The sequence below is a fragment of the Stegostoma tigrinum genome, chromosome 34 (assembly GCF_030684315.1).
Source record: "Stegostoma tigrinum isolate sSteTig4 chromosome 34, sSteTig4.hap1, whole genome shotgun sequence".
NCBI classification, from domain to species: domain Eukaryota; kingdom Metazoa; phylum Chordata; class Chondrichthyes; order Orectolobiformes; family Stegostomatidae; genus Stegostoma; species Stegostoma tigrinum.
In genome coordinates, this window is record NC_081387.1 from 10,334,860 (window position 1) to 10,362,148 (window position 27,289).

General features: G+C 38.4%; 1 protein-coding gene across 1 annotated transcript; it reads left to right on the forward strand.

Annotated features, from left to right (window-relative positions):
- The first annotated feature begins 4,530 nt into the window (after nucleotides 1-4,530).
- On the forward strand, nucleotides 4,531-15,510 carry LOC132206203 (muscarinic acetylcholine receptor M2-like). The gene is made up of 2 exons (XM_059639453.1): nucleotides 4,531-4,641; nucleotides 14,062-15,510. Exons 1-2 carry the CDS (start codon nucleotides 4,560-4,562, stop codon nucleotides 15,507-15,509), a joined length of 1,530 nt encoding a protein of 509 aa, XP_059495436.1. The 5' UTR covers nucleotides 4,531-4,559; the 3' UTR covers nucleotide 15,510.
- The last annotated feature ends 11,779 nt before the right edge of the window (nucleotides 15,511-27,289 follow it).

Sequence of the window (27,289 nt, forward strand, 5' to 3'; positions counted from 1 at the left end):
AAACAACATGGCAAATTTTCCCTCATTTAAGTACATTTGGAAAAAGAAGGCCATTATTTTAAACAGGGAAACTTGACCACCCCAGCTCAAATCAATCACGGACATGCATGGGAATTCCCAGAGGCTGGTTCTCCACGAAATTATACAATCAATAAACATGTGGAATTTGACCCCCTGTACAAATCCTTGCAAAGAAGAAGTGGAAATGAGACAAAACAACTCCACACACTGTAACATGTATTTACTATCTGGAGAAGAACAACATTCCTTTATCAGAGGCCGCATTGATGAGATTACCTGTTAAGGTGACAAAATGCCTGAACGCTAATCAGCCAGTTCAGTGAGCAGAACAATCACCTCATGACCTTTTGAATTTGCCTGTGAGCTCTGGCCTCTCATTGGCACACACTCATTCGACCTGAAAATCAAACTGGTGCTTTAATTGATACACCATTCAGAAGGCAATATTCAAAACTCCATCTGAAAGTGTGTTGACTCGCAGAGAAATGCATATGGTGTTTACTCTATCTTCCAATGTGACCTTCTTTCAGCAATGCAAACTGCCCATCTTTTCTTAAAGCAAAAATGACTACGTCTGGTAGGCCTGTGATTATTAAGAATGCAGCACACATCACATGAATTTGTTCTGTTAACATTAAATTAAACAACGAACATCCAAATATTGTAAGATCTATTTTTTCAAACAAATATGCTTTGCTTTATTTTTCTGTTTGAAAGTGCTTTGAATAACTTTTTAAAAAGTCATGTATTTCTATTCTATCTTTTTTTGTTGCTCAAAATTGTATAAATTTTCATTTTCAATGTATTGTTTCCTCCATTCTGCTCAACAAAATCTAGCAACAAATGAAGTACCTGTCTTAAATCTTGTGCAAATATTTTCAGTTATGAACTATTGCACATATATTGCAATATTTTGCTGTCTTCTCAGCATTGATCGTCAGTCTTAATCCCTCTCAACTTGGTATCATCATAACATAAATATGTTACACTCCAAATTGCAAATCTACATTCAAGCTGTGACTAGTCACGATTTATGTACTGAACGATACTTTCAACCATTTTATGATTTTATCATCAATTTTCCAATGAAACTGTTATAAAAAAAACTTATATTTCGTATGTGATATATGACCTCTGCCGCTGTTTTCCGTTACTTTGCTAAAAGTTAATAAGGATAATCGAATGAGGTTTAATTAAAAAAAAAACATGCTTACTCTTCGTTTTTGTAACTTAATTTTCAGATATTCTTCTCTTTTGTACTTCAAAGAAGTCTTTTTTTTCAGTTGTTATTTTGGTGTTTTTTTTATTCCGTAACTAATGGTTAACTGCTAGATTTCTAATTCCATGGGCTTGGTCTCTCCTGCAAATCAGTCTAAGAATTGTATTAGTTTACCATCCATCCTCCTTTCTATACATTTACCAATGAAACAGTAATATGAATCATATTGTCATCATTAATTAACTTGTTTAAAAAAACGCTTAATAATATATTTATAAAACTCCTCATGATTCACTTAAAGCTGTTGAACTTTACTTTCATGGACCAAGGAAATTGCTCTCTTTCACCTTGCTTACCTTTTACAACACATACTATTTGGTTGAGTATAAATTTACTTGGGCTGCTGATAATCGTGCAAACTTGTGGTTACCTGTTTCAGCACCTGAATAAATTTCGAAATCAATTGTTATTTGTTCTAAATATCTGTTACCTTTAGCATTACTCTATAAAAAAAAGTAACAAAGGCTTCATAACTCTGAGTCATGATTAATTACTAAGCATGTTTCATTTAACCCTTCATTTAAATTTCCATTTGCACTCATTGTTCCATTCTTCATTCTTCTTTAATTCTTTCCAGCTCTAATGTCTTATCGCAGGCATTGTTGTATTTCTGATCATTTTAAAACATGTTAAACAGATCGTCTCTCATTCCGAGTTTCAACAATCTTTTCAGATTCCATTTCAGTGGCACTAATTCTTGTATCATCATTTGGACCTTATACATAATTTTAAACTGTTTGCAATTCTTGTGCGTTACTCTTCGCTAAAACATGTAATAGTTTCATTTTATTTTTTGTGATTTCCGAACTGCATTTAAATATGTCTCACGCGCAGCTCAATCGTCAGGGAATTCATGTTACTGTTCAATGAGAAATCATAATCTTCACTGCAGCATCAGAAATGTAGCTATTCTTTTTATTTTTTGGGGGGTGTGGTGGTCTTAAACATCGAATGCTCACGTGTGAACCACAATATTATCAGAACAAACAGACTATAAGAGCTAATATTTGAATGAGTATGAGACGCACGTCAACATGATGCATGGTATGCAAAACTCCTATTGTTTCTCGCTACAAATCATGTTATCCAGATCGTAATAAATGAGCATGCTGTTACTCGTTCTCTTTGTACTTTCTAATGTTCGATCCTTAAGATTTTTTTCAATGGAACATCGTGAGGAAAGAAGCTGCAAAGTCTATCTCATCAAGACTGGGGATCAAACAGATTGAATACCGCTTCCTCTGCCCCCTAACCAGAATCCCTTCATTCCCCCAAACTCACGCTACTGACCTTTGGTGAGAAAAATGACAATTCTTCAATACTTAGATTGCTCTTGTCTTTTTTTTTCACTTTATGGATAGCATCTACACCAAAAAGGAAAATCAAAAGGCTTTCTGCAGTGTACGTTGGGATGGAAAGAAAATGTTGGCCCGAGATGGTCAGATTACATAAAGGAATAAAAAAGTAATCAATTACTTGTTGAATAATTCATTTTATTTAAATTATAAATTTACCACAGGACAGAAATGTTTATGCATAGTTCAAGTATATTTTCGAGTATAATGTAGGTGGTCAAAACTTTAAAATGCATTAAGCAATGTTTACACATTCACTGCATAAAATGCCTCTGGACTTCATTTCTCAGCAATGTGTGTCTCAATATCCCTTACTCATCACACCTGTGATGGATAACAAGAACTTCATAATTGTATCAAATTCCCTCCACCATTTTCCTGTCTTTAAGATGTGCTCGACCCACTGCATTTCACCCGACTACCTAGTTAATGGTTCAAGCCAATCTGATACCCATTATGCAAGTGAAACTAAAGAGAATGTACAAATAAATCAACAAAGTAACGTCAGGTATACAACTGCAGCGATTGTACCCACATGGCTGTTGATGATTGGGGTTGTTCATCCGGGTAACCAGGAGGGCCGGGCCGTCCGATATAAGCAGGAGATTAACGACCTTCTCAATTCTGGTGGACTGATTGCGAGCTAGAGACAGTAAGGAATGCAGATACTTGGAAGCCGCTCATTGACTCTGAACTGGCCGGTGGCAGCCAGTGTATTATGCACACGTAAATGGAGGGGAACTTGGTGATGCGATACTGGCCTCTGTGCAGTTATTTCTACAATTTAGGATACCAAATATCAAACAACTTTAAAAAAAAGATGCACGATACCTGTGCAAAGGAATGGGAAACTTGACAACTAAAAATGAAGAGATGGACGTTTGCATGGAGAAACCAAGAACTGTTCCAGTCCAAACGTGAAAAACTGATGCAAAAAAACCCAAAAACACCAAGAAGTAATAAGTCAAATAAATAAAAACACGATTACATTTAAGATTGAATGCAAAGTTGAATCAAGAGTGTGTAATGTGAGTATGCGAAAGACCCAAGGTTGTAAAAAAAGTTGGCATCTGCCTTTTGACCACCGTACCTGTTTCAAAGAATTCAATGGAACATACACACCATTGTTCCACTGCCTCGTTATGCTTCTCAGCAAGCCCTCACTGATTGTATATTTTCTTATTTTATTTTGAGGCCCAAACATTTTTTGCTCTCACATTCTTAGATTTAAAAGATAACCACTTGGCTCTTTTCAGCCCGCCAGGCCAGTTCGCTAATCTTCCTTGTATTTTTGACATGTACTTTCACTAATAGCGCTCAACCATTTTTTGTTCATTCCGTATATTCAAGTCCAAGTAACGTTCAATTAAAATGATGATCAAGATGTGGACAAATGTCGAAGGTTTAGAATGCTAAGACAAAAGAGTTTTTTAAAGGGGAATTCTTAACTCTAGATCACAGGTCAATGAGTGTGCTGAGTGAGAGATTTTGAGACAGATGTAGCTGAGAAATGAAATCCAAAGGCATTTTATGTAATGAATGTGTAAATATTGTTTGGTGAATTTTAAAGCTTTGACGTCTTGTTTTATGCGTGAAAATACGTTTGAACTATGCAGAAACATTTATGTACCATGGTAAAAATATAACAACTGCACAAGTAGGACTTTGAAAAATATGTCTGGCACAAATTTCACTCAGCTAAAATACATGCTGTGAAATGTCAGATAGAAAGGGGTTAACTGATCGTACTTGCTCAGTGACGTAATTAGTTTTGGTCTCCACGGAACAAAACAGTGCGACTGGGAATTACACTCTCTATTGATAAGTTAGTAATGAAGTGTGTTTTACTTCTCAGTGTCAGCATAAGGATCAGCTCTGACACAGAAGTAAGCTGCAGCCCATAAATGAACCGTGGGGTTGCAAATCATTTCAACTTTGCAGTAGAAAAGGTTTACCGTCCTCGCCTTGCCATTGTTGGCGTTCCCGGTAAGTTAGTACAAACAGCTTCTACAACAAAACGGACCTCACTGAATATCTATTCCATTCGTTTCGAGACATTGAATCCAGAAAATAGGTTTATTCAGTGAAGACATTTTCGTCAGTATCTGCCAATGCTTCATTTTCATTGATTATTGATCGATATATAACATTGCATTCATTCTGAACTCAGTGAATGTTAAATCTCCAACTTTAACAGTTTCTCCAACTGATGATTCCTTGTGTCTGTCAAACAAAAATCACAGAAATCTAACACACATTAGAAATCGGAAACCCGATTCTGTCAGTTGCATGCAACAAGGCCCAGAATTTGATAATTGACCTGTGCAGATTTATTACAGAGACATGGTAAAACATTCTTGATTCAAGTCACTCCTTCATTTTCTCGATTATAGAGGAGAAAAAATATGAAGCGTACTCAAGCATCATTTTATACAAACAATTGCAATTCAGTGATCTGTTTTTGCAAATTTTGATTCATGACCAATGAGTTCTGTGCAACAGACATATGGATCCATCTCTCAGTCAATGCCACTGGTAATGTTTCCCCGGATCATGTTCTCCTCTATTACTCTAAACTGTCGTCTTTAACATTTGTTGCAAATCTCACCTCTTTTTGGTGGAACAGACCATAGCAACCATTCTTCTGATTCTCCCCCAATCAATTTTCCTGTGCATTAATTAATTACAAATATTATTTTTCGTGCAATTGTTTTCCCTACTGAACAATGGTCGTTACATTCAGCCCATAATACGGCCATAGGTGCAATTGGATATGGTTTCAATTTCGCTACCGTCCATCTGCAGGAGATGATAGAAATGCCACGGCAGACTTTTGTTTACAACCGACGATAGCGACTGTCGTGGGTATTTATATTAACTGAATTGGTGACTCTGGAAAGTTTGGTCTTAATTGTCACTAATGTAGTTAGCCGCTTTCATTAGCTTCAGATGATCACAATTTACAAGGCTGGCGTCTGCTTTTACCCTTCTCAGGCAAAAATGCCACGGTCAGAAATGCCTGTCTGCACTCAGACTGTAACAGTTTGTATCAATCTCTATTGGAAATTTCCACTTGCTTTTACTGATGTTGAGGACTTCCAGGTATCATTTGAATATATTCTCCAATCTGATTTTTGAATGCACTGTGATATCTGCATATGAATTACCTTCATCAATGGCATATCATTGCAAATAATTCGACCGTCAACAGTGTTCACGCGCCCAAATTAGTAACGTCTTCTTTGTCCCACTAATGACAGCCTAGTTTTTGTGTTAACCCCACAAAATCTATAGTGCTTCTCGATCTTGCATTTCCATGCAAAGCCAAAGTTGTGTAATAGAGAACAGATTTGAAAACTAATCGGCTTTTTCTTGCTTACGACAGGTTTTGCAGAATTTAATGCCATATAGCATAACGGTGGGGTTACTGACATCTTAACAACCTATGTTGTTCCTACAGGTGGTATTGCTTGTTTATTGACGTTTGCTTTCTTAATTGGTCTATGCTGAATTATCAAATAATAGACAGGAAATTTCACAAACATAAAAGCATTTTCTCTCTTTTCAAGTGTTGCTGTTGAATGAAATATATAAATGCCTGGTAAAACAGTACAGGTCTGGTAGCATCAGTGAGATGAAAACAGAGTTAATATTGCTCATCTAGTGACTCTTGTTTTTGATTCTGAGATACAAAATCTTGTCCCAAACTATTTATGGGTTGGATTGGTGAATGTGGAAAAACTGTGGGAAGATGATTCAAACACATTCAAGTCTTGCATCAGTTCAAATCATTCAGCAACATCAGGAGACTGACCTTTGATTTGAACATGACCACTTTTGTTTCATGCATATCATTTTTGTATCGAAATGTTTACTGTCAGTATCCTCAATCTTTCCGAGACAACGGAGTAGCAATAAATTTGCATTTAAAATGTGCTGAGCAGAGTAGCACTTAATTTTACCATCATTAATTGTATTTTAAGCAAATTCATATTGGTATAGTTATTAATTGATACTGTCAACATTATTTGAAATGAAATGTAAAGGTTAAAGGGTATATAATGCCCATATTTATATCTTCCTTGCAGTTAATGTATTGAAAGCTTTCAATAGCAATACTCGAGATAGGGTGGTCTTTCATTGTGTTACACGCTACCTGATGATCACAACAGGGGCATACATATTATTTGTTATTATTCACTTAATTTTGCAGCACATTTTTATTATTCATCAGATATATTTTGTTTTTCTGTACTCCATCATCGAAAATATCCGAGCAATCTTGCTTCATACAGCCACAGACTGTTCAATCTGATTCACTGAGTCCTTCATTATTGATCCATGGCCCAGCATTGTCTGAGACTGAAAGAGTACTTTTTGAATAGTTACTGAGCTGAAAGCTTCTTGAAGGATCTCCCCTAGCATTTTATGTCGCTATCCCGTTATACTTCTACCAAACAGAAGTATTAAAATAACGAATCTGAAAAAAAAGCCTGATGAAATAGCTGTGTTGTTTTTGTTCCAAGTGTCCTACACAGGATGATGGTTAAGTAATATAATTGTGATAGTGGAATGTTTGGGGATGGACTTGTGTTAATGCTATTAAAGACTGCAACAAATGTTAGGAAGCAATAATCACAGTTATAGAGTGGACAAATTATTGACTGTTGATATTTAATTGAGCAATATCTGATATGTTAGAATTGAGTAGTCATAGTAGGGTATTTGTTGATTAGTTGGCAATTACAGAGAAAGCAACGCTAGATGAACAATGTGTAGGACTGGATGAACACAGCAAGCCAGGCAGCATTAGAGGAGCAGGAAAGTTGACGTTTTGGGACTGGACTCTTCTTCAGATATTGGGGAGGGGAAAGGGACTCAAATAAATAAAAGGGGAGGTAACGATGGAAGGTGAATAGAGGAGCAGATGGGTGGAGAGAAGATGGACTGGTCAAGAAGGTGGTTTGGAACCAGTCAAGGTGAGTATGCGAAGGGAGTTGGGATGGGGCTTGGTCAGTTGGGAGAGAGGGGCACGTGGGTGGGAATGAAGATGGACAGGTCAAGGAGCCGGGGATGGGGCTACCAAGTAGGAAGAGGGGGTGGGGGTTGGTCAGTGAAGTGGGAAGAGCAGATTGGTGGGAGAAAAAATGAGCAGGTCAAGCTGGACTGGTCTTGGGATGAGGTTGGGGTGGGGAGATTTTGAAGCTTGTTAAGTGCATATTGAGACCATTTGGCTGCAGGGTTCCCAAGGGAAATGAGGTGATGTTTTTGTAGCCTTTGGTTGGCATCGTTGTGGCACTGGAGAAGGCCGAGGATAGACATGTCATCCAAGGAGTAAGAGGGGGATTTGAAATGGTTCGCGACTAGGAGGTGCAGTCATTTGTCATGAACCGAGCGTAGGTGTTCCACAAAGCAGTCTCCAAGCCTTTGTTTGGTTTCCCGGATGGAGAAGGCCTCATTGGGAACAGCGGATACAATGTGCCACATTAGGGATACGCAGGTGACCAGCCATTTGATATAGACGGTTTTCTTGGTGCCAGGGTTGAGGGTGAGGGGGGAAGCATAGAGGCATGTGAAGCACTTCCTGTGGTTGCAGGGTAAAGTGCCAGGGGTGGTGGTGCAAGTGGAGATTGTGGTGTGGATAAGGGCGTCACGAGAGAGCAGTCCCTCCAGAAAGCAGATAAGGGTGGGAAGGGAAAAAACGTCCATGTTAGTGGGGTCAGATTGCAGGTGACAGAAGAGGCGGAAGATGATGCATTGAATCCGGAGGTTGGTGGGGTGATACGCTCCCCCATTTCTGCAAAAGTGTCCACACCTGAAAAGTCAGCTTTCCTGCTGCTCTGATGCTGCCTGGCCTGCTGTGTTCATCCAATGCTATACCTTGTTACCTCAGACTCCAGCATTGGCAGTTCCTCCTATCTCAAGATGAACAATGTGTTTCGAAGTGAAATTTTGTTCTGCATGATCAGATCTCGACTGCTATGAATCACTGAAATAGGATCTGAATATAAACTTCTAAACTCCACTTCAAAAATTCATCAAACCACAATAGTATCTAGGTGACATTATCCTCCATTTGCTGTCACTCAAGCTTCTGGTTACTTACCTTTCTAATGTCCTGGTTATTCCATAAGCTATAACCTTGCTAAAAGTTTGCTCATTGGAACTGCGTCAACACCTTTCAAAAATTCCATTTGCAACACTTTATGTTGTATCATCAAAAGATCTCCAGAAAGTTGGTTAAAACGATTAACTCACGAAATCACCATGTTGAATTTCTTTAATCAACCATATTTGTCACTGTAACAATGAATTCTCTCGCAGTTTATTGTCTCCAGGCATTTTCATTTCCGAAAATATGATTGACTTGGATGTCCATGCATCCTCAGTTTAAATTTTGTGACCGATCTTTTACTATTCACTTACTTACAGAAGACTTTGTAATTGTCTGTTATCTGTTACACTGTTTTTTTTTGTTTAAATATACCCCATGTGCTTCTCATCCTTGAATTTTAACTACCTCTGCACATAGAATCCCTACACTGTCAAATAAAACTCTTTGGCCCAAGAAGGTCACAGTAAACCTCCGAAGAGCATCCCAGCCAGGTGCAGGTGCCTATGCTATCCCCACAACACTGTGTCTCCCATGGGCAATGCACCCAAATGACACATCCCTGGATAATTTAGCATGGCCAATCAACCTAATGTGGGCATCTTCGGTCTGTGGGAGAAAGGCCCATGCAGATACAGAAGTGAACATGCAAATTCCACATACACAGTTGCCTAATGGTGGATTTGAAGACGGGTCCCTAGCATTGTAAGGCAACACAGCTAACTACTGAGCCACTGTGTCCTCCAAACAGAACCTGAACAGGAACTTGAGCATGTTTTATCCAGTTTAGTTCTCAATCATACATTCTAACTGGAAGACTACATAAACACATTTATTGGTTTTGTCTTCATGTTAATATCTATTTCATTGTTACTTGTGGAGACTCAATTCATTTACTCTACTTTTCGTGTTTGAGAGAATTTATCTTGACAGTGTCAATGTTGCACCAAACTTTTGACTCAAGCCTATTTGACCAAGTAGTATTCTTGCCAAAATGTAAATGGTTCTCCAAATTGTTAGTTCAGCTATTTAACTTATTATTTTCAAAGCAACATTGATCTGCATTCCAGACCTTTTTCTTTTGGTGCTGGTATCCTTGTTGTATAGTCTGTCCTGCATCCCTCACTCATGCAAACTCGTGTGTTTTTTTTTGTTTTTGGCGAAGCCAACAGCAAGAGTAAATGTTGATACAAGGATATCTGCCTCAGTCCTTTGCAGGAGTAAAAAGTCAAACCAGTATTGGTGTAAAACCCGTTCAGTTCTCCAGGAGTCTGCAGCACTCTCTGCTGCGCCACAGTTTCACCCATGCTCTTGCGTGCCTGATGCTTCTAATTCTATTTTCACTTGCACATACTGTTGGCAATAAGTCGGGAAATACTACGTTTGCTTGCTGTTAGTTAGTTTTCCAATGGCTGCCGAAATTTTGATTGCAGGTCGACTTCAAACTTTGTACCTGGCAAATTGGCACAAATGTAGAATATGAGTGGTGGCTCTTTTTTGCTCCCCACTCCCCCACCCCCACCCCCACCACCTCCGACAAATGGTCTTTCAGTTATTCCAGTAGAGCACTGGAAGAAATTCCCACATTTTCTAGAGTAATCACAAAAAGTAATCAAGTTAAATAAAATGCGCAAACCTCCCGACCATTTTGGAACCACTTCATCAGAAAGCATGAACTAGATGTTTGTCTTTCATAATACTTATTTCTCACGCTAAATAAATGGGTTTTAGCTGCAGAAAAATAAACAACTATGGAATATCAATAAATAACTCTACTGTTTAAATTTCCAACTTTGTTGTGAAATTTCCAGACTCTTAAAGACAATAGACATAGACAAAAATTTTGAATCATTCGGACGGAAGTTGTGTCTATAGGATCCGTTACGAGATCCTTTTCCTGATAGGGTTTGCTTTCTGGTGATTTCACTTCCTCAGCTTTTGTTTGCTTTATCACGGGGGCAGTGTGAAAGCAGTTCACAGCCTTAGAATGTCTAGTGCTCATTTATTAAAATATACAGCTTAAAACAAGTGGCGAGGGAAACTGAATTGAAAGCCTTCAAGCTTCATTTCTTTTTCTGACAGAAAGATGGACCTAGCTCCCCTTCTGAGGTCTGAGGGACTTGCTGTACATTGTTCCCATCCAAAGGTTACTGAGCTTCCTTGGAACATTCACATAGTTGTTGGTGTGCAGAAGGCTGTTATCAGTGATAACTAGTCACCGCACCGCAAGCCAACCTCCTATTATGTTGCTAGCTGGATTCATTCTCTACACATGCTTCATATCAGCTTGACTGCAACTGGCCTACCAGCTGTCGAAAAAAAAAATTATGAAACTTGAAAGGGGTCAGAAAAAATTTACAAAGATATTTGTAATTTTGGAGAGTTTGAGCCAAAGGGAAAGGCTGAATGGGTTGGGGCTCTTTTCCCTTGAGCATCAGAGTCTAACGGTGACCTTATAGAATTTTAGAAATCATGAGGGACATGGATGGGATGAAGAGTCATGGTCACTTCTCCAGGATAGGGGAATCCAAAACTAGAGGGCATAGGTTTAAGATAAGAGTTGAATTATATAAAAAGGACATGAGGGGCAAATGTTGCATGCAGAGCGTGGTGTATGTATGGCACAAACTGCCAGAGGAAATACTGGAGGCTGGTACAATTTCGACATTTCAAAGGCTTCTGATAGAGACGTGAATATGAATGCATTACAGGGATATCGGCCAAATGCTGGCAAATGGGAATAGGTTTGTTTTGGGTGTCTCCTTATCATGGACGACTGGGATCAAAGAGACTGATTCCATGCTGTACATCTCTATGACTCCGTGATTATAAATCATCTTTCATGAACGATCAAAACAAAAAAAAAACGTTGTGCGTCCACCACTTGTAAAATGTCTTGGTAAAGTTCTTTTAATAGGTGCACCACTCTCCCATGCTTCTTCATTGTTTATGTTCTTAAATCGTTATTTTCACAATTCATGAAATTTGAAAAATATGGAGCGGGAAAAGGCAACTCAGCCACTTAAGTCCTCCTTCTCATTTGATTTGATCATGGTTGGTCTCATCTCAGTCTTCGTTCCACTTTCCTGCCTGGTTTTCTGTCAGAATATACAACATAATGACTAGAATATAAAATCAAAGCAACAACAACAACAAAAGAAATCTCTAACAGCCGCTTTATTTTGTATGTGAATACTTTCCAATGGAAGTCATGTGAGTACAGTTCCTGGCATAATATTCGAGCCAACCAGTGTACATGTTGAAAGTGTACAGAAGAAAATAGCGAGCCGTCATTTTGCATTACGTTAAATTAACTTTTCAGCACACGTTACTTATTGAAGCACCTCTTTAATCACCACTACAATGAATTTCCATTATGAAACAATTCAGAGATGCACCGCCTCATTCAATCGGGCGGTGTCTTTCTCAGTCCGATTTTCCATCGTTGTTGACCAGGTGCTTTAATAATCTCTCTCTTTTGTAGGGATGCATGAGCCTTTTAGTTTTAGGCGATACCTTGGCTTTTACTCTACAATTTAATTTAAAAGAATGATTACTAGCCGTATTCCCACGTTAAAAAAAGATATCCGGAAATATTCACTCAGCCTCTGGGCATGTTGCCCTCACAATATCCATGTCTTCTTTTGACGCATCAATTACAAAGACAGCAAGTAAAACTATCAAATCATTCCAACTTAAAATTCCATTACAGGGTGATTAAGGTCAACGTTTAGAAGTTACCCTTCCCATGGAAGCTGAAGCACAAGAAGCACAGGTGACAAATTTAACAAAAAGTTAATTTCTTTTCACAATAGTGATACCTACATGCTACGTTTTTAAAGAAAATGCAGTCAGACACACACATTGAGGAGGTCGATAATTCAAATCACGGGTTGTGGATTCTGCTGCAGAAAATTCTTCCCCTTTATTGTTAACATTGCCGATTCTTCCTTCAAACCAACTGTGAAGATTCTAATAATAAGGTATCAATGCACTGGTGTGAAGTGGTGAATCGATTCAAACCATAATTTCTTCATATAAAGATAACAATGTATAGCCTCCTCTGAAAGGTGTTTGACAGAATTCCAATAAATATTAAAAGCTGGAGTGAAGTATGTCAAGAATGTTGAAAATGCCGAATTACCACACAGTAATTACGGAGAGAAACAATACGATAATAGTAGGGTTTATTTTTCCTGGAAAATGCTTCAATTATTTCATGTCATTTCATAAATTACCAAACATCTCCTGCCACAGTAAACTGAACACGACTGCGGTGCAGCTACTCCGAATTCTTGGTAAGAATTGAAAACAAAAGCACAGGAAGACGTTGTGATGTAATGCTAATTCTGAAAGTTTAATATCACGTATTTGCTTGTACTCTAAAAGTAAGCTCAGTATGAGTAAACTTACAAAAGCTATGCTTCCAGCACGCACAGAAGAAATACACTAAAGCAAGCTGCTTGCATATTCAGTCCTAGCAGAAGTTCAATGAATGGCTATGTCATTTCTGACTCTGAGGATGCATTCCATACTAATAAATTTCAGTTTTTGCCATGAAGTAAAACATTGTCAGTCATGGATTCATACTGTCATCTCAAAACCTTTAAGAGCTATAATAGTTGGAATGAAAATAAAACTGATCCTATGTCTATAATAGTATTATGTTTGTTAGAGGTACATTTTGAAGTTTACAAAATCTGCTCAAGCAGCTCAATCTGAAATTGATCTCCTCTGTCAGAGATGAATCTCGTGGGTTCTTCTTTGCTGGGTTTTTTTTTCTTCTGACTGTTTTTTGTCAGGGAAGGATAACATTAATGCATTTGTTATTGCAATGTTTCTGAGGGTAATCTAGATAATCAGCACTTCTGCGAATTTATTGTTTTGCAAATCGACTGTAATCAAAAGCAAAAGAGTATAGAATTCTCGGTTTAAATTGTTTACTTATTTCAGGGATACTGACTTAGAGTTGTTTGATCAATAAAATTCTATCCTCAGATATGTTGACAATGTGATTCAGAAAATCCTCAATCAGTTTGGCACTTGGGATTAAATGTTTCATCGTACTTTGCTGTGTGAAAAGTGATCTATGAGACAAGTCAAAATGATAATTGCAGATCTCCTGGAAAATGTGTTCAAGTTTTTAAAAACTTTTAAAAAATATTTTCATTATGCTCCAGCCACTTAAGCTTCTATTAACTCCAATTTGTCTTATTATTTTAATATGTCTGACATCTGTTCCCTAATTATTGCTCTTCACGTTATAATTACTTTCTACATTTTGCTCTTGGCAGTGCTAATTACACATCAGAGTGAACGGATGTCACGCTCATGGGAGACAAATGAATTTCTCACTAATATAACTAACTGGCTTGATACTCAAAGTGGAAGTTCGTACAAAATGTTCGAAGTGATCATCATCGTGATTATTACTGGATCCATAAATTTGATGACCATTATTGGAAACATTCTGGTTATTATCTCTATCAAAACAAACAGACAGTTGCGAACTATTAACAATTACTTTCTTTTCAGCTTAGCTTGTGCTGATTTGATTCTTGGTGTGTTCACTATGAATGTATTCACCATTTACACCGCATTTGGTTACTGGCCTATGGGACCGATTTTGTGTGATTTATGGCTTGTTGTAGATTATGTTGTAAATACTGCATCTGGCATTAATCTTCTTATTATCAGTTTTGACCGGTACTTCTGTGTGACAAAACCCCTTAGTTACCCGGTAAGGAGGACACCTAAGATTGCAGGGATAATGATAGCATCTGCTTGGATCGTGTCATTTTTCCTCTGGGCACCTGCCATTGTTTTCTGGCAGTTCATTGTTGGCAAGAGGACTGTTCCTGAGGATGCGTGTTATCCTCAGCTCTTCTCAAATCCAGCCATCACTTTAGTCATTATTTCAGCTGTTTTCTATCTCCCTGTTACAATCATGGTGACTTTATATGCACGTATATCTTGTGCCAGCAAGAGTCGAATAAAGGGGACACAAAAAGTATCTGAACCAAGCGAGGGTTTTGGTTCTGCCAATCTATGGAAGGCCACAATGTTGAAACTGTGGAATAACAATGCATCAAATTCTTCTGATAGGTTGTTCCATGTCCAATCACAAAATGTCAAATTAACAGCTGGAATGGCAATTGAGAAAAGTGGGCAAGGGGAAAAGAAGGAGGTCTTCACTGAGTCAAATTCTCTTGGTTTTGCACCACCGACTCAAAAAAAGGAAGAAGCATTCGAAGAGAATGCAACGACATCTGCCACACAAAACCAGGTTGTGATGGACTCCGTGAGAGTTCCTTGTGTGAAAATAGTCAGCAGCCCTCAAATTAATGGCTGCATTGGCAGCGCGGTAGGTGTAACAATTGGTAGTAGCAACATGAATTGGCATCACCCAGAATTCAGAACAAATGGTAAGGTCATTACAATGATCAACAAACCTGCAATTATTAAGAAAGTAGCTGTGAACCGTGAAGAAACGGTAACTAGGACAATTCTAGCTATTATTCTGGCATTTATCATCACCTGGACTCCATACTTTGTTTTGGTGATAATTACTACCTTCTGTCCAACCTGCATCACCCACATCATTTGGAACATTGGAAACTGGATTATTTATATCAACAGTACTATCAACCCAGCTTGCTACGCACTGTGCAATGCCACATTCAAAAAAACCTTCAAACATCTTCTGTTCTGTCAGTACAAAAACATTAGCACAAAAAGGTAAAAACAGCAAAAAACGCAAATGTATGAACAAATTGCATTGACTGATCAAGTTCATGTTCATAAAAAAATCATTGTGTCAGGTTATCTATCAATTAGACGTTGATTATTACTAATGCAAACAGGCCGTTCGATTCAGAAGCAATAAATTTGGGGCGTCAGTTATCAATAAAGGCTCTGTTGAGCCATTTTATTATTCTTACATCAGATGTAAGCCTGTTTGCTTTTGTTGGATAAATGGGAACTAACGGTTACGTAGCCCAAAATGAATGAAGAATTCTTGATCAAATTCCTTCAAACAGAATGGTGAATCGAATGGGTCTAAAGGAAAATCATCGGTCCTATTTTTTTTTAAATTTCAGTTCAAATTCCAATACTTTACAGTGTTGACAAGCCAACCCCTTATCCCCAAAACAAAGACCCGAGCCTTTGGATTACTCACCCCGTGGTATTACTATGATGTCGCTTTCTATCCTGATCAAAACAACTTTCGGAAGAGGGACAGAGGCTCAAAAACTTCATTAAAAGATGCATAAACATGTTTCAGATTACTGCTCAGTTTTATAATATTGTACAATGTACAAAAGCACCCCTACACTGTATAAATGTTATTCAATTGCTTCCATTCATACCGCTTCCATGGAGCTTTCAGTGTATATCCTTCTTGGTGCCATTCTTAATTTTATTTTTGAGTCCATGAGATTCTGTGCAGGTTACTTCTTTAAAACAAAAATAAGCCTCAAACTGATTTGTTTGGAGAAGACTATTGGGGTGAGACATTTGTTAAATCACTTGCGAAGAAGGCAAAACTTTGTTTCAAGGTAGTAACGGTGAAATTGTTGCGCTTGATGAGAGAAATATCGGCTGTGACACCGAGCTGGAAAATGGAATTGTCATAAGTCGTTCAGCTTTCACTCGCTGAATTAGAAATTCAGTGAAGGAAATGACATGTGAAATGTGCTTTGTGAATTAGCTGCAACAACACTTATTCTTCTGCATACCTGCGAGATGTGGACTACCGTTTCTGACATGTAGAGCGGGTGGACATATTTGCAAACAAACTAAATCAGCACCAGCATGGGTCGCAAATGGAAGGGACAAAGCATCCAACACTGAAGTATTGCTTGTGTGTGTGTGTGTGTGTGTGTGTGTGTGTGTGTGTGTGTGTATGTGTGTGTGTGTGTGTGTGTGTCTGTGTGTCTGTGTACAGCAGGTAATGTAGATGTGGGTGGTAGGTTTGGTAATGATAAAACAGGCTGGGAGGACGTGCGGTTCCTGTGCTGGAGGACGGAAGGTCATAATGCGAATGGGGCTCTGGAAAACACGTCCTGTCCTCTCATCCCGCTTTATTTTTAGTAGCTTCAAATTTGGAGCAGCTTCTCGCTGTACTTGATCGGATCAAATTAGACCGCATTACAGGAAGCTAAAAGCAGTAGAATACCCTTTAAATAGTCCTGTTGTTTAAATCAGGAGGCTACTCGCATTTTTCCTTCAAGGAGAGTGGGAGCAACGGGTCGTGGTGTCTGGTGGTGAATTCTTTACAATAATTTGGAAATGGGGACAAGTGTTAAAACTCACAATTGACATTGAGATGAGTTGCAGAGAAAAACGGAGAGGATACTGAAAGTCTGCGGATGTGTATCGAAAAGTGAGTGGGCAATGCCTGGCAGATAGAGCCCAACGTTGCTAAATGTGAGGTCGTACGTGGACTGTTATTTCAATTAGAAAGAGTTTCAGCATGCTGATGTGCAGAGAGATCTAAGTGTCTTTGTCCATTAACCACAAAAACGGCTGGTTTGCAGTTGCTCAAGGTAGTTAAGAAGAAAAATGTAATATTCTCTGTCATAGCTGAGGGGATGAAGTTTACAAGCAAGGAGGGATGTGCTGTAGGTGTGCAGGTTGCTGCTGACAACACATCTGAAGTATTGTCTGCAGATTTGGTCTCCTGACTTGTGAAAGGACGTATTGGCACTGGTGCGGGTGCTGAGGAGATTCACTAGGTTGATTCTGGAGTTGGGAGGCTTGGCTGATGAGACTATATTTATTAGAATTTGAAATAATGAGTGAGGGAATTGTTCGAGTTTCTTGTTGCGTGGGGACAGCATTCAATGTGAAATTTGTGAGCCACATTGAAATGTTCGAAGCATATGAATTTAGCGCTGAACATTTCCAAGGCCGTCCTCTTTTGTCCCATGAGGCTGCCTCTGACATTCAAAGTAGGCAAAATTTAATGATGTTCCACCTATCATTTGGAAATGGCCGCTAAACCGCAGCATCTTCTCGCAGGTCGCTTGTTATCCCTAATCCTCCTGAGACTGTCACCACTATCCTCCATCCAACCAAAGCACTGTATGCCACCAAACATTTTCATGCCATCATTTTCAGCCTTCAATTCTCATTCTATTAGCTGCCATCGCTATTTCTGCTGGTATCCCTCCTGCCAATATTCACATGCAGGATTCACACTACCAAGTTTGCATGATCAATATGGTGGAGATGAGGATGGCTTTAAAGTTGTTGACAGGAAATACACTCGTGACGCTCTAATAAATCCTTGATTTTGAAACGTTGACGTTTACAAAACACTCCAGGTTCTGGAACCTGCATACTAGCACGCTGGGAGTATTTGACCGACCCAGTTGGAGCCAAGTTGCAACTGAGCACTGATCTAGTGAGATTATTTGCTCAGTTGTTTGATTCAAATGTCAAATATCTTTAATTCCATATATTATGTTAGACATGCAATCAATTTGTACGCCTGGAACTGCATCGACCTTAAACACTTTCTAGATATGCACAAATAAGTTGTTGTGTCCTTTGAAAGACTCTAAAAACCTGTGATAAAGTTAGAAGAAAATGAATGAAAATTTCTTATTTTCCTCTCTCATCATTTCGTCCAAAGAATCCCGAACTCTGCTCAAAGTCAAACTCAGTGGTTAGCCATACGGAACTGACTCATTTTTTATGCTCTGAGATAGCAAAGAACAACACAGAGGGGAAAAAAATGTAGACGTTCGCTTATTTAAGTAAGTATTGTCACCTTCTCTCAGTTCCATACCTTTCTGTAATTTAAATATATCCATCTAACCGGCTGCAAGTTAAAATTCAATAACTGACCTATAGTTACATATTTACATTAAAGTACGAGCAGTTTAGATACTTAGGAAATAAAATGTTCTTTTGCCAAAATTCAATGCAAAAATTAATTTTCCAGCATTTTGTTCCAAGTCACAGTCGATTCTATATATGTCAGTGAGAAAGACATTACTACAGAAAAGGCATGAATGAACATAGCAGAAGATGTCTGCTCATGAAACTCTGCAGTAAAATCGACTCTGGTTGATATATACAACACGTTTAAATGAATTGATAATATAAATGGGGTCACATCTGAGCCTGGAGTTAAAAGAAAAAAAATCCCATTTCTGTTTTACCGAGTGTATTCAATGGGAAGAGTAAGCTATGGTTGCATAAAGTCAGATCAAATGCAGTGTCAACTTCTTAGAATCCAGTCCACCCAGGTGAAGAGATATTCTTTTTATTCTCAGTTTAACTTTACAACAATTTTTACTTCTAAGTTTTTTCAAAACTATGCCTGCTGTCCATCCAATTTCATATCCATAACGCAAATAAAGTGCTGCCTCAATATTTTCGAGTGGCCATTCATCCCCACGTTTACTTCAACTGACTTTTCAACCACTGTGGGTATCACTCCCACCTGTGATCCAACTGTGTCATTTCTGAGGAAAAGCTTTATTCACGGAATAGAGGATTTCTCTTTGACTCCTACCACTACTTCACCACATTTCACTGGTCTCTCCAACCTCGCCTTATGTAATGGAACACCGCTCTTGACTGCATCAATTTCACATATCACCCCATTTTCTGTCACTACTCCCTATGAGTTAAATGTCTCCGCATCTCTCACCATCAAAGAATGACTTGTCCCGCTATCTCTTGAAATCTTAATTTCTTTCCCAGTTCCTCCTGTACACATGAATAAACCTTACCAAAACCAGCATATACATTAAACAGATCTAGACTTTGCTTCTAAACTAACCCATGACCAAGCATTCATTCTTTCGCAGATCATAAACTTCCCCTTACTGAGAAGAACCAGAGCCCAACATGCTGACGAGAACTGACATCAAATCCTTCACGGTGCGTGCAACTGATGAAATACCCCCAAGCTAACCCACGGTGTATATTATTCCAGACATCGACTGAAAGTGCCCCGAACAGCTTACACATACCCGCTACAATCAGAACATGCTGACCATCATCTCAATCCTCTTGCCACAAAACTAACCTAAAAGGACTCCAATTCCATATGTTGACTCAGCCAAACTGTATTTCCACATTCTGGCAGGGTGTCATGATTGATTCCCATAATTACCAATAATGACCACAATTCCCTCTACTGACCAAGACTGACTGCAACTCATCACACTTTGAGCAAAGCACACCATGCTGACAGGGAGTAAGCATTAAATCAAACACTTCGTGCAACTGAGTGATCACAATTCCAATTATACAGGGAGTTTCCATACTACCCCACACTGACTGCGAGAGACTATACACTCCATGCTGATCTACAATGACTAAACTTGACTACATTTGTCTGGTGCCTCCTTTTTTTTTACAGTCCAATGCTGATACACCTTGATGAATTGCCCATTTTACATCCACCTGAATATCATCAGAACATTCTGGGATATATTCAGATTCTTCCCTTGTGTGTTCATTTATATCCAACTGCTTTACATTTTTCATTTATCTATTGTACTACAGCTAACTTCTCTGAAATAAAAAACAATGCTTTTTCCTCCACCTGTCTCCACCATTTAGTCAACATAGCCTCTGATAACTGAATTTCAACTTTCTTACGGTTACTCACTGATTTCACATCCACATTTACACCTATGGCTTTGTAACAAGGATACCAGACTTATGGGAAAAATACTCGATATATTTCCTGCAGCACCTCAGATGTCGGATTCTCAACTGGCTTTTCAACCACTGTGGGTATCACTTCCACCTGTGATCCAACTATGTCATTGCTGAGGAAAAGCTTTATTCACGGAATAGAGGATTTCTCTTTCACTCCTACCACTACTTCACCACATTTCACTGGTCTCTCCAACCTCGCCTTATGTAATGGAACACTGCTCTTGTCATCATCAATTTCACATATCACCCCATTTTCTGTCACTGCTCCTTATGAATTAAATGTCTCCGCATCTCACACCATCAAAGATTGACTCGTTCCGCTATCTCTTGCAATCTTAATGTCATTCCTTGTTCCACCTGGGACATATGAATAAACCTTACCCAAACCAGCATGTACAGTAAACAGATCGAGACCTTGCTTCTAAACTAATCCATGACCAAGCATACATTCTTTTCCAGACCAATTACTTCCCCTGTGTTATCTTTAACCATTTAAATAAAAGCCATGGTTTTATTCTGTTTTCCCACATCCATTTTCTCAACGCCTTTGCTTTATTCTGTGACTTCATATGTTCGTCTTTAACACAGCGAAACCACCTGAAGCCCTAAACTTCTCTTCCATCCTCACACCTAAATCCCGCCCCAGTATGGTTCTCCTTCGTAACATATGGTAAACTGTTATTGCTTTTTTCACTGGGGACTCCTTTTCTGTTATCACCTGAGGACTTCTATTTTTTCTTAATTTTTATCTCTTACAAAATGAAATTAACGTCTGAAGCCAAATGTTGATTTAAGAACTGACTCATAATAATTTGCTATTTCTGCTGTTGATCTTGCAGGTTCAACTGTGCTCTCTTCTGCGTGAATTTTCATTATTTCAGGAAGTGAATTTTTGAACTCCTCCAAACTGACCATCCCCATGAAAGTGTTGTATGTCTGATATTTCATTGCCCTTATCTACTCGTCGAACGCACTTTGCCTGATCTTTCAAACTCTATGTACGTTTAATCAGGTTCCTTCTTGAAATTCCGAAAGCATTAGACATGCTCCTTGGATACCTCTTCTCATAGTGATGCTAACACATCACTAGCTCTATCTCCCAACTTTGTTTGAATCACCAATACTGACATGGCTGGTGGCAATTTCATTTGTTTAGATACTTTCTCAAGTTAAATAAAAAGGATTTTACGTTTTTCTCATCGAATTAGGCAAGGCGTGGACATTCTTAAACAGACTCCCAACAGAATTTTGTCTACGTTGTGTTTCCTATTCATCACTGTCCGCGTCATCACTACCGCCATTTTTATATTTGTATCTGCTATTTTTCGTTCACTTACACTTTTCAGTTCCAACTTCTGAAGTTGAAAGTTCTCCCTTTTTCCCTTCCTAAGTATTTCAATTGTAACTCAGACTGTTTCATTTCTTTTTACTATTTCAGCTGATTACATTCTTCTGCCCTTAGTTTTGCTGTAATTATCTCTTGCTCTTTTGTTTTCACATCTCCTCAACTTGCTTCATTTGCCATTCAATTTTTGAAATTGCCAGTTATTCTGATTGCATTTCTGGCAATGGGAAATTGTGAGCAATTATTGCAATTATCACCCTTTTCATTGTGGACTGAACGGAACTCAAATTCAGCTGCTCTGCCACTTCCCAAAGCCTTGCCATACTCATTTTATGCCAACCACGTCAAGTCAGTTCTCACTCACACAGGAAACTTGGGTTCTGATCAAACCATTATTAAAAACAACACACCTGACTAAACCAACGAAATTCAGAACTCCAACACTCACCACTTATTGCCTTTGAGTCCAAATATCGTGCACCCAACATGGATTTAGAGAATCTGAACTCGAAAGAGCCTCTAATCTGTTATGCACCAGACAAAAACCCCATCAAAATACATCAAGGTGATAGCCTAGACATGTAATTTTTATCTGACCTCATTGCAAGTTTTGAGGTACTGTGTTCGAAATGTGATTCCACCAGTCTACCATTACATTATGCAAAACACTCTAAATTGTGTCAAAACCATTGAATTACAACAGAAACATGGAAGTTGTTTTACTCTAGTTTTACTCTGTTGGCTAAGTTAATAAAACAATATACTATATATGTATATGTATTAACTGTTCCAGTTTAGCAGCATCCACAAAAAAACACCCTTGCCATGAACAAATTCAGCAAAATAGATTTTCCCTGGGGCAATCTCCAGTGTTGGAGATGTGAACACTGAAAGACGCAATAGAATATCAGACAGTTATGGTTGAAAAGGAAAATCTGGGACAGCTTCAATTCAGAAGACAAGACATACAACGCGGCAAAAGTAGTTCAAAGCCGAAGGATTCAGCAGCCTTAAAAAACTCCCTGACGATAAGTTTAAAACACAATAAGGTTGGAGAAAGTCTGGGGATGGCTTCAATTCAGAAGACAAAACATACAATGTGGGAAAAGTAATTCGAAGCTGAAGGAGTTGGCAGCCCTCATAAAAGCCCCGAGGATAAGATAATCAAAAAAATTAAGTGTTTAGAAGATGAAATATGAGAGTCATGCCATGTATTGCATGATTAAAAAAGAACAGTTTGTTTTTACTACGGAAAAGATAAAAAGTGAGACAATGATGGGCACTGGATAATTGGAAAATCAGGTTAGAGAAATTGACATGGAGAAGAATATAGGCAGTGGAACTGAGTAGATACGTCGCATTCATCTTCAGGTTGGAAGAAACCAATTGCAAAATATAACTTCAAGAGCAAATTTGAAAATAATTGTATCCTGAAGGAGAAGTTGTTAAGAAATTGAAATATCTGAAGGTGGATTGGTCACCCGGGTCAGATGGACTTCACACCAGGCTCCTGAAGGAAAGGAAAAGATGTTAGATTCATTGGTGGTGTACTTTCAAGAATCATTGGAGTTAGGTACCAGGACAGCAGAGTGGAAAATGGCTCATATGACAAACCTTTTGAAGCAGGAAGGCAGGCACAATACAGAAAAATGTAGGCCAGTTAGCCTGACCTCAGTTGCTGATAGGGTTTTGGAGTCCATAATGAAGGATGAGATTCCCGAGAACTTGGAAGAGCCTAGTAAAGTAGACCAGAGTCAGGACAGCTTCGTCAAGGGGAGGTGATGCCTGAAAAATCTCTTGCAGTTATTTTAGGAGATGACAAGCAAGTCAGACAAAGAGCAATGGAGATGATGTAATTGGATTTCCAGAGAGCTTTTGACAAAGGGCTGCGCAGGTGGCTGCTAAATAAAGTAAGAGTCCATCGAGTTAGGGAAAAAGGCACTGGCATAGATAGAGAATTGGCTGACTGGCAGAGAGCAGAGAGTAGGGATAATGGGGTCTGTTTTCAGATTGCAACTAGTGAAGTTCTGAAGGGTCAGTGTGTTGGGACCACAACGATTCAATTTATTCATTAACGTCTGAAAACGTCTGAAAGAAGCTGAGGAGAATTTAGCTAAGTTTTCAGATGACACAAAGGTAGGTGGAAGGATGTGTATTGTCGAGGAAGTGGGGAGGTAGAAGAGGAATTCGTCAGGTGAGGAGAATGTGCTAAGATTGAGCAGATAACACACAACTTCAAGACAAGACTACTGTTATGCCTGCCACTTCTAAGGCTTTTATTTATTTTGATGCAACTACACCACATTTTTAGGCCCTCTGCACTGGCAACTTCTGCTCACAGACATACATTTTTAAAAAATCTCAGTGCAGACAAAGCACAAATCTCTTATGTTTATCACACATTTTAACTTCTGCTTTCCACTTCACAATTACTCTGCCCAATTTTGTAACACCGCCAACCTTAAGAAAACAATCATAATTATGAAAAGGTGGATTTTTATTTTACTAAATCTGAGCAGTAATACCATGAAATACATAGTTCAGTGCTCTAAGCTTATATCTTTCATACAAATTCATATATCCATAAAACTGTACAGCATTGGTTGTATCTTATCTTCACATCGTCTTTAACCTCACAATAATGCATCTGCAAAAACATTTTTTCCACCCTCCAACCATTTGTCAAGTAAAAACCTCTAAAATAAAACTCCAATGATATAGTCTCATAATTTTATCCTCAATTTTATACAAAAAATTAAGAAGTTTGTAGTATGTCCACACAATAGTCTCCAAAATATTGTTTGTAACACGAACCTTAAAGTCTTCTAAGGCTAAGACAAAACACAAACATTGTTTTTCAAGAGTGGACTATTTTCTCTGGTGAATATTGAGCTTCTTCAAAAAATATCCAAATGACTGTTCGATCCCTCCATCATCCTTCTGCATCAACATAGCTCCATCCCATTGTCGTTGGCATTGATTGTGGCTTTAAAAGGTTTTGAGAAATTTGGTGTAGGTAACGCTGATGCAATGGTTAATACAGCTTTTAAATTCTCAAATGGCTCCTAGCATTGTTCTGCCTACCGAAATATTATGTTCTTCTTTCACAAATCAGTCAGTGGCACCACCACACTAATTTCATCATAAACTTCTGGTAGAATCCGCACAGTCCCAAAAATCAAAGTACTTCTTTCTTAGAGGATGATCTTGGAAATTCGTTGATTGCCTTCATCTTTATGTCCCTTGGGTTCATCCTTCCATGTTCGATGTTATATCATAAGAACATCACTTCTGCCCTCGTGAATTCAGTTTTTGATCTAACCTGATTTGTCTCCTGCAGTCTTTCAAACAACTCTGCCAAATACACGATGTGATCTTTCCGTGAATGGCTAACGATCATGATATCATCTAAATAGACAGCACCAATTATTCAATTTTGCCACAACTCTGTTCATAAGTTTTCCAATTGTGGCAGGCGCATTATTCATGAAAAAGGACATTGCTTTAAAATGATACAGCCCATTTGGAGTTACAAATGCGGAAACTTATTTTGCTCTCTCTGACAAAGGTACTTGTCAGTAACCACGGAATAATTCCAACTTGATAATAGAAGTTGATTGTCCATTTTTTTTCCCACACAGTCTTCTCGCCTTGGAATTGGGCATGAGCCCGATTTAGTGATGGTGTTGACCTTCCAATAATCTACGCAGAACTCTCGAGTACCATCAGGCTTTGGAACCAACACGATTGGTAAACTCCATTCACTTTGACTCGGCTTGATTCTGCCTTCTTGCAGCATCACTTTCACTTTTGTCTGTGTCTGTGTGGCTTGAAGAGATTTAAGCTGTCGGGATGATGTTTTGTAGGAACAACATTCCCTACTTCAACCTCATGATATACCCAATGCAGCTTCTTTCTATCTTGCGGCTTTACCAGATAATTCATCAAACTCAACTTCTTCTCCATCTGGTAGAGAACACTATAGCTTACTTTTAAGAGGTCTCCTACCAGTGGTAATGGTACCAATACTTTATGCCAACAGGCAAATACTCGAATTTTAGGTTTCTTATCTGCTTCTTGCTCCATAAGACTCTGTGCCACCTTCTGATGTTGTCGAGCTAATTCACTGACTCTATTTAATATTTCTCTCAGTACATTAATATAAATCAAATTGTCATCATTAACTTGTTAAAAAAACGCTTCATGATATATTTGTAACACTCCTCATTGTTCACTTCAAGCTGTTGAACTTTACTTGTGTGGACCAAGGGATTTGTTCTCTTTCACCTTGCGTACATTTTACAACACATACTTTTTGGTTGAGTATAAATTTACTTGGACTGCTGATAATCAAGCAATTTTGTAGTTACCTGTTACAGCACCCTAATAAATTTTGAAATCAATTGTTATTTGTTCTAAATATCTGTTACCTTTCGCATTACTCTACAAACAAAAAGTAACAAAGACTGCATAGTTCTGAGTCATGATTAATTTCAAAGTATGTTTCATTTAACTCTTCATTTAAATTTCCTGTTGCACTCATTGCTCCATTCTTCATTCTTCCATACGCTTTCCAGCCCGAATGTCGTTTTGCAGGCAATGTTGTATTTCTGATCATTTTCAAACACGCTAAACCGATCGTCTCTCATTCCGAGTTTCAACATTTTTTTTTCAGATTCCATTTCAGTGGCACTAATTTTTGTATCATCAAGATCTTCATATTTGGACCTTATGCATAATTTTAAACTGTTTGCAGTTCTTGTGTGTTACTCTTCGCGAATCATCATCGCCAGGGAATTCGCGTAACTTCTCAATGAGAAATCGTAATCTTCACTGCAGCATCAGATATTCAGCCATTCCTTTTTTTTAGTGGCGGGGGGGTCTTGGGGGTGGGGGTCTTAAATCTCTAATGCTCACGTGTGAACCACAATATTACCAGAACAAATAGAATATAAGAGCAAATATTTGAATGAGTATGCAACATACATCATCATGATGCATGTTATGTAAAACTCCCCTTGTTTCTAGCTACAAATCATGTTATCCAGATCGTCATAAATGAGAATGCTGTTACTCGTACTCTATATAATTTCTGATGTCGTATCATTAAGATTTTTTTTAATGGAACATCGTGGGGAAAGAAGCTGCAAAGTCTATCTCATCGAGATTGGGGATCAAACAGATTGAATCCTGCTTCCTCTGCCACCTGACCGGAATCCCCTCATTCCCCCAAAGACACGCTACTAATCTTTGGTGAGAAAAATGACACTATCCGTCAATATTTCGATTGCTCTTGTCTTATTCTTTTATTTCACTTTATGGATAGCATCTGCGCAAAAAGGGAAAATCAAAAGACTTTCTCCAGTTTACGTTGGGATGGAAAGAAAATGTTGGCCCGAGATGGTCAGATTACATAAAGGAATAACAAAAGTAATCAATTATTTGTTGAATAATTCATTTTATTTAAATTATCAATTTACCACAGGACA